The sequence below is a fragment of the Botryllus schlosseri genome, chromosome 12 (assembly GCF_051294905.1).
Source record: "Botryllus schlosseri isolate E-star chromosome 12, Bs_hap1, whole genome shotgun sequence".
Classification (NCBI taxonomy): domain Eukaryota; kingdom Metazoa; phylum Chordata; class Ascidiacea; order Stolidobranchia; family Styelidae; genus Botryllus; species Botryllus schlosseri.
In genome coordinates, this window is record NC_137247.1 from 5,009,220 (window position 1) to 5,026,148 (window position 16,929).

Sequence of the window (16,929 nt, forward strand, 5' to 3'; positions counted from 1 at the left end):
TTCAATAGACAACTCAACACTTTCATGGGGTGAACAGAAAATTTTTAAATTTTTTGTTATTTATTTTCATATTATAAATCGAAACTTTCTTCTCCTGTAGCAATGCGGTTACTGGCTGGAATTGAGCCAAATTTGGCGTGTAGGCTTAAATTAGTTAACATAACAATTTTATCAAGTAGCCAGTACGATTCGAGAAAAAAAGTCATTTTTGAATACCCCTAGTGCAGGGCTGGCCAACCTTTTCAGCCAACGGGCCACATTCTATTGACAAATTTTCGCGCGGGCCACTAGCCGCGCGAAGCGCGAAAAATTTTTGAAGTTCACAGGTCAATATTATTGTCATTTGGCTATATTGCGGGCCTGTTGTACATCGCTGGGCTAATTTTGCGAGGACAGGGCTATTCGGCGCATGGACAGATCGATATCGAAAGATGCGACCAACATGCGTCAATCATTTCGTGCCTAGGTTTCATAGCCAACGGTCTTACTGCGAGCGCAAACGCAATGTCGCATATGTTGAACGACACTTTGTCTCGTAATCGCGAATATAGTTCGACTCAATCTGATACATTAGGATTAGGTGTTCTTACATTTTCATAAAAGGGCAACAATATTAAAAACAAGAAATCGAGTGACAACATGTTGCGCCAAGCTTGTAGAAAATTTTTACCTTTGATAAATCTACCGCAAATTATTCTGCATTATTGTAGTGTACGAAGATATATATACCAATATGTGAATGGCTGATGGATCTGTCAATGCGTCGGAACTGATATTTTAGTCATCACATCTCAAGTGTTGCGGCCAGAATAATCAAATTTTTGGTTGGCCTTGCAAGTTCACAATCTGTGCAATCCATTTTTGATGATATTAGAAATTTTGGAAATGACCTCGCGGGCCACTCAAAACCTTCTCGCGGGCCACGGGTTGGCCGGCCCTGCCCTAGTGTATAAATGACCAACGACGCTATAGCGCGATATATAGGCTACTTCTCACAAATGCCGCAAGACCGATTATATAGTCAAGTTAAGGGATTTGAGAACATGCTGTTCAGTTGCACCTATAATTATTGCGACGTAATTATCTTTATTCTCATGAATGACTTCAAAATGTCATGTCGTAACATAATACGCTACAGAACCTCCTAGATCATGGGTGTCTAACTCAACTTGGGTCGCGGGACGAATTCAAAAATTTTGATAGCTCGCGGGCAGAACCAGTGGAAAGTGTTTCCAAAATGTTACCATCAAAAGCACACCTTTATTTTTCACTGAAATGCTTTATTATCAAGGTTTTGGTCGGGAACCTATGGCTCGCGAGCCATATATGGCTGTTTTGGGTGTTAGATATGGCTCTTTGATATATTTTTAATTTGGTACTCAATTTTACCGATATTGCAGCAACTTGTTGATAAATTTTCATAACGACCGGAATAATTATTCTCGTGTCAGCATAAACATGTATTTGAGAGGTCAAGACAGTGGCGTATCCAGGGTTACGGGCTCGGACCCTTTGCAAAATCCTCAAATTTAAGTTGCTGCAGCGCCAGCGACCAATATCCCTTGCGAATTCGATGTACCCGACATCGCGCGCTGTGTAATCCTGGATTGCACCATATGTTGAACGATCACGATCATAGAGAATAGCAGACATGACGACGCCTATCTGGCAATCTAGTTTTCAAATACACATTGTATTCCTGATCTGATGCGATAAATGGACTGCCTTGGAGGTGACATTCCAATTAGAAATTTAAATTACAAACAACGCTTCGCTATCCACGTTCTTCATTCGTAAGTAGCTTTCTAGTACTGTTGTTAAAATGTAGACGTGTATATAGTGCAACGTTCATGTTACCGCCGAATACTGAGAATTGGGAAGTCGATCAATATTTAGATTTTCGGAATCACTGCTACAGCTATATTAGATTAATATCAGTTATTACCTAATTATTAATTCTGAGCGATGTTTGCGATGAATTGGGCTATCACAGGATGATTAATGAGCCAACGAGTTTTGTGACAGAGAAAATATAGCGCCCTCCCATGTAGCGAGTTCGAATCAGTACTACGATGACGTCAGGAATTTTCAATTGCGACGTAGATATTGATTGACCTGTATGATTGTATATGTATCTTTGGGAGTTCAAATGCAAAATATAGGGCCAACCCCAACATGGCTCCTCAGACGAAAAAGGTTCCCGACCACTGCTTACATTACAGATCATACGCCGGTATTCGCAAACAATCGAATTTGCAAAACTACGATGATATAAGTTGGCATATATCTTAGGGTTACCATATTTCAGAAACCCAAATTCCGGACACTCTTTAGCGCCCACTAGCTGATTTCAAAATGAGTTATGACGTCACACTAGCAAAGCTTTGCTCAGAGACCAGAGGTGCCACGATCCGCTTCAGGAGTATGTGGCTGTGTGATGTGTAACCGGGACCGAAAGGTCCGAAAGCATATGTTTACAGCCTCCTTACATCGAAATATACAATGATTTTGAGGCCACATAGGGTAATCGATGTAACTTCTGGGGGGGGGGGGTGTGGGTGCTTGCTATATGAATCTGGTTTATATATGCATCTGGTCGTTAAATTATTTGAATGAATTCTGTCAATAACATTGGTCGTTCCATATATTACTATATAGATACTACTCTCCGCCCACATGATCAGAGTTAGTGTTAGAGCTGGTGGACGATGATGAGTTCGAAAATACTGGGAGCGTAATGCACTTCGTTAAGTCATGTTCATGTCCTACCGATAGGTTGTTTATCATCCTTATGCCGGCGCGCACCACGGAGCTTTACAAACACCCAACATCCAGTGGTTTCAAACCTTTTGTGGTCGCGAATTCATCTCCAATTTGAAAATGTTCCGTGGCCCAGAACAACATTTGACTAGCAGAATACTAAAAGACGTCAACACCTTCGACCAGACTTTCTCACGGGCTATTTTGGAAGCTGATTACATCCAATATATTCGCAAACCTCAGAATAAAGGCAGACGCCCCCCCCCCCCCCCCCCCCCCGTTTGGTACCACTGTCTTTGAATAAGGCATTTAAATGGTTTCAACGTTTTCTAGGATAATACCGTTCTCCTATAATTGTGATCACAAATAGGCTTATTCCAGTAAATGAAGGTTGTTTTGATTATATTTTATTGCAGTTTTTTCGAGGGTGGTAGTCCATATTAAAATCAATAAATGTGATAGTAAATCGCGCGCAGCGCGAAAAAAAATATCATGCATCAGCATAAATATTCCCCAAAAAATATTGTTTTTATGCTGATATATGAAAAAATTATGAGCCTACGTCAAAGTCTTCAAAATTCCGGACATTTGGCATATTTTAGAAATTCCTCCCGGACGCTAGTTTGAACAGTGAAATTCCGGACATGTCCGGGAAATTCCGGACGTATGGCAACCCTATCTACGCTTCACCCTGGCTCACTTTGTTGTCATGCGGCGTAGCCGGACGATGCAATTTGATTCAATATTTTTAAATCATCATTAGGCTTTTTCTGAAGACACATTCGAATACTATCATGAGATTCATAGTCGGCGATTCTATGATTTTTTCAAGGCACACAATGTACCAAGACACCAGACATAGGGCGATGTACCGAACAGATAGGGAGATGTCTATACGACCGTGTGCGCGTGCGGTTTAGGAATCTAGCATCCAGCTCGTCCAATTGTGTTATATAAAGACGCATTATAAGAAAAGACACTCCGGGAGTAGAAGGCTAAGCTCTCCAACATTTCTAAACGTGGTACAGCCTATAGTATCGAATCACAGTCTCTATCGTGCATATAGCGGTTGAGGTAGGCCTAATCAACTAGGCTATATACGCCAACCCCCTCACTGAGCTAAAACACAGGATAATGCTGGTCCTCGTTTTTATCATAGCGATGAACTGGACAGCCACTCATGGAACAGTTCTAAGTTATTTCCCCCACAGAACTGTCGAACAGGTGGAAATACAAGCCATTTTTATAAAATGAATACTAGTCAGCCTTCAGGATTACCGGACCACGACCTAACATATCGATCTCGCCTTCCGCCACATGCCACCTCATTTTGTCGCTTGCCTTTTATATTCTCTGCTTTACTGTTCATTCAGTGTGCATGCCTCTTCTCTATACTTCGCCTAGGCCAAGGTGGGAGTCTGATTTCAAGGACTACCCCAAGACGCTTCGACACATTCCTATATTTTCATTGTATCGCAGATTTGTGGTGTTTTGAAATGAGGAAAATATGTTGAGAAAACTGATAGCCTACTAATTTATATCATAGAATTACAATCTTCTTTTGTGACACATTTTGGACTCCCCATGAAAGAATCGTCCTGGTCACGTCAATGCCTCTTCGATTAATTTCAACCTAAAATGTTTATTCACGGGACATGCTGGGTGTCCTGTCCAAGTCCATATGCCCACTGTTCAACTTCAGAACCGGAGTGTCCTTATTGTACAAACACGTGCTGACATCTCACCTCATCATATTGAATTTGAAACATCTTCAAATTAGAATTTGACTATATATTCAGACATGGGTCCTAGATTTGAATGAATTTTATCTTGAACTCTCCTCACTGTGCACTTGTGGAGTGCGCATGTGTGCAATACTGTGCACTAGTGCGGTGTGCACTTGGCTGCCCTTGTTGTGCGGTCAATCGCACCAATGTTAGCTGCTGATTTTCAAATCTAGGCAAAAGTGATGAAATTATATATTATATTCACTCCTGAAAATTCTCTACTCGGATCATCTGGAGTTGAATTGTTGGAAGCAACAAGTGGATTGTGGATCCTAGCTGGCGAGCAAACTTGTGGCCACTAGTGGGCGACGTTATCTCGAAGAAAGGTTTGTGGAAGATAGTGATCACTGATCATGATCAATATGATCATCATATCCAACTTCATATGTGAGTTTGTGAATATATTTTTAAAACATTGGCAATCTGTGTTGCTAAATCCTTTGTTAATTCAACTGTTAGTTATTGAAGATGATCCAACATCCAATAAGTGATCGAGAGAAGAATTATATATATTCTTAGTATCAGAGTCAAATAAAACATGAAATACAATTTGAATAACGCAAATTACACCATATAGCAATGACAGAGTGGCCTCGTGATCTGATAATGACAGTACCACTTTGAATGATATGTCATGACATGTGTGCATAAATCAGGATATTTTTCGAATGTAGATATCTGGTTCCATAGCAAACCATGGGCATTTAACGGCCCGCGGGTGAAATATGGCCGAGACGCGAATATGACGATGACCGACAGACTAATTATAATTGTCTAATTTCATTAAATTGTAGCAAAATGCTAGTAATGTAATTCTAATCTAATTTGTGAATTTTTCATATATGCTTTAATTTTAATTATAATCTAATTTGTGAAATGTTCCTATACTATAATTTGAGTTCTCTAATCTAATTTATTATTTTCCTGAAAAAGCTTCTTTTTACGGTGGAATTTTGCAGCGAGTTAACAAGAATATCCTTCTCGCACAGGAAAATCTAGTGCTAAGGCCATATCGTATTACTTACACTGTGTCCTGTACAGTACAATCATAGTAGTTAGCGTGACGGACGAATAATAGCCATGCTGGCGTAGTAGCTGTAGTCTGCGAACAACATTCTGGTTTCGACAACAAACAGCACATCAGCGAATAAAGAGAGATACAGTTAACACAGGCTTGTTCACTTCCATGCCCACAACTACATCAAGAATAAAGAAGATGATTGCTTCAGATTCAATTTAAATCATATAAGAGGTTTGGTTAAACGTTAAGTTGAGCACCGGGCACCAATGACCATAGTCTTTAGAATATTAGATGGATACTTAGCTATTATATTGATTTCTTACTTTAACGAAAACGTACGCTGTAAGCTCCGATCACTTCTTTTGCGGTCAATTTATTTGTGATGGGTCAATGGAGGTCCAGTAAAACGGGAACTCATTGAATGAATGAAATTGGTCGCTCGCACAGGTCACACCAGCGTGTATCGGGAACAATCCGAACATATCAAAGATAACGCTATTTTTATCGACACAAATTACTTGATGACTTGAAATTGACTCGTCAATTTTGCTTCGAGTCACGAGTCAAATCGCCGAATCAAGTCACGTCATTTTTGCAAAGTGACTCTAGTCAAGTCAAGTCATGCGAAAAAGGTGACTCGAGTCATCCCAACACTGACATACGTTAACCATTCTTATGTGTACGGGAATGCACTGTATAATTTGATGTGAACGGAACTTGATTTTTGCTGAATATATTTCATTCACAATTTAATTCAATTGCCAAGTTTTCGTGAATTCAGCAATTCTAATTCTAATTTTAATAAAATTTGGAAAAAATGCGTAACTATAATTCTAATCTAATTTGGAAAAGTCTGTGTAGCTTCCATTCTAATTCTAATCTAATTTGGAATAATTGTGTAACTCTAATTTTAATTCTAAAAAAAATGTGTAGCTCTAATTCTAATTCTAATTCTAATCTAATTTGAAAAAGCTGAAAATTTTCTAGTTGTCCAAGTCTGATGACCGGCCCATGAAAAGTTGCTTGGAATTAACAACATCAAATCTAATTTTGGACGTTAATGCGCGGATTAAAACTACACGCTGTATAAAATGAACCGCAAAATGCGTTTAGATGGAAGCCTGTTTATTCATGTACCCTACTAGGCTGCATAGCCTATACGCACGGCGTGAATGAGCATTAGGGCTCTTCAAAAATGACCTTTTTTCTCAAATCGTACTGGCTACTTGATAAAATTGTTAGGTTACCAAATTTAAGCCTACACACAAAATTTGGTTCAATTTCAACCAGTAACCGCTTTGCTACAGGAGAAGAAAGTTTCTATTTGGATTTGCATAAAATAGTATTTACGGTGAGCACAATTATGATAAATAAACGAAGAATCGGTCACCGTAAATACTATTTTATTCAAATCCAAATTTTTCGACGGCAATGACTCCGCTTCCACTGGTTGGAATTGAACCAAATTTGGTGAGCATCGTTTCTATAGACAGCCTAATACTTTCATGGGGTGAACAGAAAATTTTTTATTATTTATTTTTATATAATAAATAGAAACTTTCTTCTCATGTAGCAAAGCGATTACTGGCTGGAATTGAACCAAATTTTGTGTGTAGGCTTGAATTAGGTAACCTAACAATTTGATAAAGTAGCCAGTATGATTTGAGGAAAAAAGTCATTTTTGAAGAGCCCTAATGAGCATGTGCATTGGGGCTGTTCAAAAATAACTTTTTTTATCCGGATTCCAGCCATTCACTGATTAAATTGTCAGGTTACCCTAAAAAACGCTGCACACCAAATTTGGTTCAATTCTAACAAGTATAACCCGCCGCAAATGCATTCGTGCAATCCAGATTCAAAATAACACCAATATCGCAAAGTCTGCCATAACAATAAAAGTCACAAGTCACTGTTTCCATGGATAGAGTATAGTTCAAATCCTGTGTGTTGGCATTGTTACATTAGAATTACGCGGTCTGCACTTTAAATTGATATGTGATACGATTCCAAATCTCTAATTGGTAAAACAAGTCAATCAAGGCACGTGAATGCCGGTCATAGTCACCCGTAAACGAAGAACGGGCATGCCAAAAAAGGATGGCGGAGCTCAGCTCGGGATGCAGCCACCACGACGAACTTTGTAACATCCCAGCTGCAATTTAGTGTCTTATTAGAAAAAAGTGTCTGGAAGTTATTGTGATTCAAAATGAGTTGGGTTTCATATTTATCCCTGTTTTGAATATTGGCAAATAATTTTTTTTTGTAAATTGGTCCCCACGTTCTCATATCTCATTATTAGTTAATATATTAACACATCGACTTAGTTAGTAGCTTGTGTAAGCAATTTAATTCACATCTGTCAATTTAGAAATAAAAATAACTCTCCGCATAATATAGTTAAATCTTTTAACTCGACCCGTCAATGTATTTTCTATTATAATTTGACCCGCCAAGAGAAATAATTGCCCACCTCTGTTCTATCGGAACACCCCATGACAATTCAAACTGTAACAATGTATTCGTTTGCATAGTAGTGTAGTGTATTCACACACCGACAATCCGGCATAACATGATTCCTATATCTCTGTTGTAAATGCATGGTGGACTGGTGGCGCTTTGTGCCTTCATGGCCTACTTGTACCGGAACGCGGCGAGACATGGGAATTGTCAGCTGATCAGATCAACATTTTTCTTTTGTTTGCACGATAGTGCAGTGGTCGACGATCTCTATGGTCCGTGAAAAGTTCGTAGCCGATACTTTTGCAAGTTCAATGAAGGTTCAGAATTAATGTGGTCTGTATCACTGATAAATAAATTGATAGATTGAGGTTCATCTCTTCAATCAAAACATGTGTGTTTACTATAGCCTGGACGGCCTTTCTTTGCTAAAAATATTACGAAACCGCGAAAAACTGAAAGATACAGTATGGTGTCACTAAGGCTAATTCTTAGGTGAGAACGTCTGTAGACGCAGCAAAATAGGCCCAATGCTCACATTGAATAACGACCTCATAGCGCATGAGCTGCAATAAATTTTCAAAGTTAAACATTCGTGTTTTTGTACACAGGGCGCAAAAATAAATTTGATTTCTAAACCTCAGGAGAAAGAGAAGTTTACTTTCGTCTGTGCCAGGGATATCTTGAGCTTCTAGATATCCCTGGTCTGTGCCATCGTAGTGTTTTTTGTGATGGAGGTGGGAAGAAACAGACGCGGTCATTTTCTCAAAACAACGGAACTGACCCGACATTACATTGTAATTTCGAAGAATAGTAAAGTAACCACGCTATTGGTAGCGGTAGGCTGCTTGACAATGCGACTAGAAACTGATAAAGGTGAGAAAAATTAGGATATTATAAATGCGAACCACTCGATATCACCGAACAGAGTTATAAGAAGTGGGTTAAACAAGAATTTAACTGGACACTGAGCCGTAGGGCTGTTCAAAAATAACTTATTTTTCTGGATTCCAGTCGTTCGGTTATCAAATTGTCAGGTTACCCTAAAAAACGCTGCACACCAAATTTGCTTAAATTCTAAGAAGTATATAGGGCTCCGCAGATCCAATTAAATTTTTTAATTTAAACAGGAAAATTAAACAAAAAATTTTTCAAATTTTTCTGTCAGCCACATGAAATTGTTGAGCTGTCTTCAGAGACGATGCGAAACAAATTTGACTCAATTCCAACTAGTAGAAGCGGAGTTATTGCAGTTTTTCGTTGATATTTCTCGATTTATCCTTGATTGGTGGATAATCCGAGGATTATCAACGAAAAACTCACATAACTCCGCTTCTACTGGTCGGAATTGAGTCAAATTTTTTCTGCATCTTCTTTGAAGACAGCTCAACAATTTCAAGGGGTTGGCAGAAAAATTTGAAATTTAAAAAAAAAATTTTCCCTAATAAATTAAAAAATTTAATTGGATCCGCAGAGTCCTATACTTGTTAGAATTAAACCAAATATGGTGTGCAGCGTTTTTTAGGGTAACCTGACAATTTAATCAGTGAATAGCTGGAATCTGGGAAAAAAGGGTATTTTTGAACAGCCCTACTGAGCAGTCAAAGCAAAGACTTGGACTCGGACTCGAGTCATAATAATATGACTTGGACTCGACCCTGTGCTAACTGACTTGGACTCGGACTTGACTCGGTGGTGAACTGAAAATGACTCGACTTGACACGAGTCAAAACTATAAAAGTTAGATCGGGGCCTATACGATATATATATATCGTAGGCCCCGGTTAGATTGACTTGTGACTCGGAGCATTATGACTTGGTTAGAACCCTGGAAACAGATTTGGGTCATCGAGTCAGCATGACCAATGACCTTTTTTTTATCTCCTCGCAATCCTGGCGTGCTGAGCGTGAGCGTCGGTGAGGAAACCGTAGATACTAGTTTTACAAGAAAGTCTTTTCATCAAGCCTGGCTGAGGTTCGTATCCGTGACATACCAACCACGCGCGTCAACGAAGAACAACTACCATATGATCAGGACTGAATACAAGAAAACGCATTGCTCTATCAAGTATGCCGGACCCCAATTGTGGAACAGCATCTCGCAGTCGTCGAGCATGTCCGCATTCAAGTCGAAATACAAGCAATTTCTTCTAAATCAATACTAGTCAGTCTTCAGGATTACCGGACCACGACCTAACATTGACCTCGCCCTCCGCCACATGCCACCCCATTTTGTCGCTTGCGTCTTATATAGTCTCTGCATTACTTTTCATTCAGTGTGCATGCCTTTTATTTATTTCGCCTAGGATAAGGTGGGTGTCTGATCTTAATGGATACTCCAAGTTGTTTCGACACCTTCCTATCTTTTCATTGTATCGCAGTCTTGTGATGTTTTGAAACGATGAAAATAATAATAAACCTGATTGATTGATTGAACCAGCAAGAAGCTGCCGTTCTGCCGCAACAGTATCTTGTCGTCGTTGCTTATTAAAAGAAAAATTTGGTGCTTATCACCTGTTGGTCTTTTGCACCACGGTCAATAATGGCGTAAGAAATAAAAAGCAATCAATGATGGCGTACGTAAGTATCTAGTCGTTATCAAGAGATAAGGGCTGAGAGGGAAGTGCTTACCGTATTAGTTTTTGCAATTATATTGAATGATTTCAATTAATACGGCGCATTTGCACTGTTGCAACATGTGTGATGCAGAGATAAGCGGATTCTCAAATCTCGGAATCCGAATCCATCCGGCTCCGGCTGGCACTTTAGAGTACAAAAAAAGTCTGCAAAATTCTGCCAAATTTTCATGTTTCAATATGTAAAATACTGCCAAAACCCGACTTTTCAAATTCAAAGTGCGGATGCAGTCCGACCACGCTAAATATCGATTAAATCCTGCTCATGAGTCGGATCGTGATCTCCTCTGTATGTAGGTATCATGATGATCTGACAAGCGGACATGGGATCAATCATACCTATACTTGGCCCATTAGCGTACTCCGTTTTTCATTTCTTCCTGCTTTAGTTCGTTTAATTGTTCGGTGTTTCGATTGGTTGAAAGTAACACCTCACTTTTTCCTACGAGATCTCTTGCTGTTTCCTGCATAACAATGGTTCTCGGCCGAATTAGTGGTTGTGTACCAATTGGAAACCTGTCGCGCGCACCAACAATTTGTCGACAATAACATAAAAATTTTCCGCCAATACCACTACTTTAAAACAAGAAGTAACTCCAGCCCACCTTACGTGGCGTCACCGGCACTGCTGAACTAATACGTTACCGATACCGACTACTGGGATTTCATTGCAATGTCTCCCTGTCAAATCATTTTGTTGTTCCCAAAAAAGTCTATAGGGGCAATGCCATAGTTACCATATATATCCAGACTTGGACAACTGGGTAATTCCATTAGTCTAATTAGAGGACAAATCAGAAGCAAATGCCGGTATTACAAATATTATTTCTAAACTTGGCCTTTCTCGGCGTGTGACACCTCAGACAAATTGAAAAACGCTCGCGACACACCCACAAGAAAGTGGCTTGAAAATCTATTCAAGTATAAATGTGATGACTATGCTTGCTTATACAAAAATACATTCGTCTGAAACGATGCCTAATTGTTGACAAACATACCCGCATTACGTCGTTTCCCATGCAGTGTATCTCGGTTACAGCTTTTAATTCAGTAAAAACGAAAAATAACATGGTCACTTGCCCATTAGGGTGCAAGTGCCAACAAAATTTATAGGAGGATTTAACATAACTTTTCGTGAAAACAGCGTTTCAATAAGCGGGGCGTTTCGTAAATCAATGAAGTGTTCTTTTTCTGCAAACGATTGGTCGATTTATGGCTTTCATATGAATTGACCTATATTAGTTTACAACAGACCCTGATAAGTCTTCTTGAAGTGTAATTCCGGACATCATTCTCATGATTTGCGGTACGCTTCCTTGCCTGTCCTAAAGAAATAGAATACACTAGGCTCGATTTTGACATAAATCTCCTGACTGGACAGTGGACATCTTCCGTTGAACGCGGCATCTAAACCACCTTGGCGTGTACGACATATTTCCTTCATAACATCGGCTGACAACTATATAAAGTTCGATCCCTGCGTGACTGCTGGAGCGTGAAGTTTTTGAGGAAATTTGAATTAATTGCAGCTTCATTACCGTGGCGTTCTGAAGAAAACGGCTGGGCCAAAACTTTTTTTACGTTTTGCCCTTCAATTTGAGACCACATCATTTTTAGAGTGCAGTGCCCCTTTAATTTGAAGGAATCAAAGTGTTTCATCCCGGTGTAGCGACTCAATTATGATGTTGACATTACCCTATTCATCGACAATGTCATGATTGGTTCCATGGACTATGGACATATGTGCTTTTTTTCAACCTCTGAAGAATTTAGACTGCTTTTGAGACGCATTATGCTTGTCTGCGTGCCTTCTCTTCAATAATATACGGTGTCCTTCCAAAATACCAGAAAGACGCGCGGCACACCTCAGAATCTGTGGCGACACAAAGTTTGGGAATCACTCTCATTTTTCTGACATTACTACGGGAGAACTGTATCGCGCGAAACGGGGCAAGCTTGGTGTAAAAGCATTTGCTGTTCTAATGCTGAGGATAATGAACCATGGTTTGATACGAAGTGAATTCGATTATTGTTGCATTTCCTTCAAATTAGGAATTAAATTCAATCCCCAAGGTTTTGTAAATGCATTAATACTAATTCTTACCTAACCTGGTAAAAACTGTGTAGCTATAATTCAAATTTCAATCTAATCTGGAAAGGATAAACATTAGGGCTCTTCAAAAATGACTTTTTTTCTCAAATCGTACTGGCTACTTGATAAAATTGTTAGGTTACCTAATTTAAGCCCACACACAAAATTTGGTTCAATTCCAGCCAGTAACCGCTTTGCTACAGGAGAAGAAAGTTTCTATTTATTATATAAAAATAAATAATACAAAATTTATAAATTTTCTGTTCATCCCATGAAAGTGTTGGGCTGTTTATAGAAACGTTGCTCACCAAATTTGGTTCAATTCCAACCCGCGAAAGTGGAGTTATTGCCGTCGAAAAATTTGGATTTCAATAAAATAGTATTTACGGTGAGCACAACTATAATAAATAAACAAAGAATCGGGTCACCGTAAATACTATTTTATTCAAATCACAATTTTTCGACGGCAATAACTCCGCTTCCACTGGTTGGAATTGAACCAAATTTGGTGAGCATCGTTACTATAGACAGCCTAACACTTTCATGGGGTGAACAGAAAATTTTCAAAATTTTTATCATTTATTTTTATATAATAGATAGAAACTTTCTTCTCCTGTAGCAAAGCGGTTACTGGCTGGAATTGAACCAAATTTTGTGTGTAAGCTTAAATTAGGTAACCTGACAATTTTATAAAGTAGCCAGTACGATTTGAGAAAAAAAGTCATTTTTGAAGAGCCCTAATAAACATGTTCTGAGTTGTCCAACTGTGGCTATATCGGAGGTGACGTGACCGAAGATCTATCATTCCATACCATTGGCCGTAGAATGTAACATAAATTCAATGGCTGGCTGGCCTTCTCTGAATAACGACACTAATCCGCTGTGCCTCCCGAACACTGACATCGAGTGAAATCGAAAATGAATTGACCTTTATAACAACTTTGAAAAAACAACTGAACAAATATACGAGAAAGTATAACCAAAGAAAACCGAACAGTGCATTACTGGCGCGCAACAAAATGTCGTGTGTCGCGATCCAGTGTGTTCACAAGTAATTCCTAAAATCCAAGCGCCCAAGCAACGCCGCGTCTAGTCCATGCTCATTTCTCTGGTAATCTCGCTCAGCTGCTGCTCGTACAACGGGATATTTCGCATGAGCAGCTCCTTACACGGGCCCAATAATCTCTCGAAAGCCTTCACGTCCAAAACGGCGCATTTGCAATCGCCGTCCGCGATCGCGGACGCAGCCCTGGGCTGATTTTGAAGTAAAGCCAACTCGCCGAAATACGCGCCTTTTCCGTACTTTTGCAACTGCACTTCTTCGTTTGGGTTTTGCGGGTTATCGCCGCGTCGTTTGATTACAACGTGTCCGTCCGAGACCATGTAAAAATAGTCGGCCGGGTCGCCTTGTCTTAGTATGAAATCGCCGTCCTTGTAGGCTTTCGTCACCATGGCGTCGGCCACTTTCATTCTTTCTTCCAACGTTAAAGTGCTCAAGCACGGCACTGTCTCCAAAAAGTCTTCGTATTCTTTCCGTTTGCGAGCCGCGTTTCGCACGATAATCCGTCGAAACGTAGACCTATCCATCGCCCATAACGACCCGTCTGTGGTCGCGATTATGGTAGCCGCGCGTGGACAGTTATACATTAAAGCCAATTCCCCAAAAGCGCCACAGCCTTTGTAACTACCCACGTTGTTTTGACTGCCCGTGGTTCTATCTTTGATGAAGATATCATAATCGCCGCTTTCGATAACGTAAAAATTGTCGCCATCATCGCCTTCGTCGATAACGTGCGTGCCAGCGGTGACTTTATACTCAAACATCGCGTCTAAGACTTGGTTCATTTGCTCCTGGTCTAGATTCGCGAAAATCAAGATTTTGCTAATAGCTTTCGATAATCTATCACGCTGTTGGTCTGTTTTTGGGTGTACTGTGCGATCGTCGCCTGTATCGTCCGCATCCGGGTCGTATCCTTCAGCGCTGATAGATTTCCGCCGCGCGTAGTTTGCTTGCCGTGCCATCATCGCAAACTCTTCGTCCACGTTATCTTCCTCGTCGCTAGGCATGCCCTCGTCTTCGTAGGTCGTTCTCGGCATGTCGCCACCTCTGTGATGAAGCAAGCTTGTAAAATACTGCGAGGCAAAGTCCACGATATCGGCCGGCTGCTCGCGCAGCACGGCCACTACGAAATTTTGCAGCATTTCCTGCAATCCGCCGGGAACGGGGATGTTGGAAAGGTTCATACCAAATGTAAGGTAACAAGTAGCGACGCGACTATTTAACCTTGTAAAAAACACAGAAATTCCGATATCGACGTTTACAGGTATGTTGTTACGTTGAGGTCACGCGATCCGCAAAAGATCGATTGGAGTCGGAACACAATATATCAAAATAAGCATCCATCATCATTACTATCTGACGGGCTATTACGTCGTTGCGTACAATTAAAGCAACAAATGTGCGTATAGAGCTCAAAATCACAAAAAAAGCAGTCGTGCAGTCACAAAAACACGAAGAATTAGGGTATGGAATAGATGTAGATACTTTTTCATACCTGCTCTAGATCAAATAATACTGGGACAGGACAAGTTAATTTATCAACGATAATATTTCCCATTACGGAAGGCTTGAAACCTCGACTGGACGTACCGCAGCACTCAGCACATAAAACATTCAGGATGAGCTTCGCACGTTTAGGAATATGACATATGCGTGCTGCAAATATCAACCCACAAAATGTGCAATGAAATAGGTACGGTAGAAATAGTAGCACATAATTTTTGATGTGATGTAGAACTGATAACATATTCTTTATGGTCGCATAAAACGTACACATTTGAACCCCCCCCCCGATAATCCATATTATTGTGACGTCATCGCCAGTGATACTCGAATATTCGAATCAGTCCAGTCCTATGTAATGCAAAATGTCGCCATCCACACTAAGACGTTGGTATGGGATGGCTACCCATATAAATCAATAACACTTTATGCTTCCCCCCATTCCATTTCCAGCCTCAGTATTGCATAGCATATTTCGCGAACCGCAATCATACACAGCATTGGCAGCAGTATGTATCACCGATGTTGCAGCTTTGGTAGCCAAGGGACACCAAATAAAGTCACGAAACACCACTTTCTTCAGTCATAAATGGCGAAATGCTTCTAAAATGCACCCAAACGAAATTAATTTGCCGTCATGTACAGTACGACACATACGTTTTACGCTATCTACGTTAAATCATGACAAACACGAGTTCTATCACAAGTTCTCCTAAGCACAACCAAGAAGACAATCGAAACATGCCAACCGTAACCCTGACGCAAATGAAATGATCGCTAACAGCCTTTATGTTTGCTTCGATGGAGGTATTTAGGCTTGAAAGTTCAAACGTTGCGACCATTTTGGACAATGGTGAGACGTCATTAACATTATATACGATTCGCAAGTTTACAGAACGCCGGAGATTCTATTTGACTTGACGCATACACAGGGCCGCTCACAATAACCGTGCGCATACCGAGTAGATAATATCCCCAAGCAGAAGGCTGACTGCGGCAATTTTTACGAGCGGTAAACGATAAAGACGATCGTATCGACTGACTGCAGTAAAAGACTGACAAATCCCGACGGAAGGTAAATTAACTTAGCTCATTACCTGGATTGACGTCCGAAGATTCCCTGATAAAAGACCGACTCTGTAGGGTATTTGCGTCAATATTACTTCGTATACGTACGTAATATGCTTGAAGGCAAATGAGCGATATTCTTTACTAGCAAATCGCACAAAAGTTAATGGAAATCAACCAAAACATACGGTACGGTATCAAAAACGCGGATACAATGATACTTTTGATTACCTAAGGCTGCGATACCACGAACTTTGGCTGGAACTTGGCATAAGTAACGATTCCACACATAATACGGATTCTATGATAATTAACAGGCTTCACAGCGATTACAAATTCAGAAAGTAATTGCAATCAGCTTCACGACGCACAGGCTTGTGCGTAAGAGACGAACTTTTTTCGTGTTTTTCGTCACAGTTCACTATTGCGTCATAGAATCCTAAATGACTGGGTGAAGACTATGATGCACCAAACGATATCGCTTTCGTGTTATATTTATGTTACGTCGTGACTTATAACATATTGTTCGGTCCCGAAAGTTTATA

The 16,929-nt window shown here is 40.1% G+C and overlaps 1 protein-coding gene across 2 annotated transcripts; it reads right to left on the reverse strand.

The window, feature by feature from the left end:
• Positions 1-13,660: 13,660 nt before the first annotated feature.
• LOC145451647 (cAMP-dependent protein kinase type II regulatory subunit-like) lies at positions 13,661-16,563 on the reverse strand. 2 transcript variants are annotated; one of them, XM_080329859.1, is made up of 2 exons: positions 16,414-16,563; positions 13,661-14,860 (listed from the first exon to the last, which is right to left on the reverse strand). In XM_080329859.1, the coding sequence occupies exon 2, from the start codon at positions 14,848-14,850 to the stop codon at positions 13,843-13,845; it is 1,008 nt and encodes a 335-aa protein (XP_080185985.1). In that variant the 5' UTR covers positions 14,851-14,860; positions 16,414-16,563; the 3' UTR covers positions 13,661-13,842. The 2 variants fall into 2 exon arrangements, with proteins under 2 accessions (XP_080185985.1, XP_080185984.1); XM_080329858.1 differs by lacking the exon at positions 16,414-16,563 and having other exon boundaries at positions 13,661-15,904.
• Between the last annotated feature and the right edge of the window lie 366 nt (positions 16,564-16,929).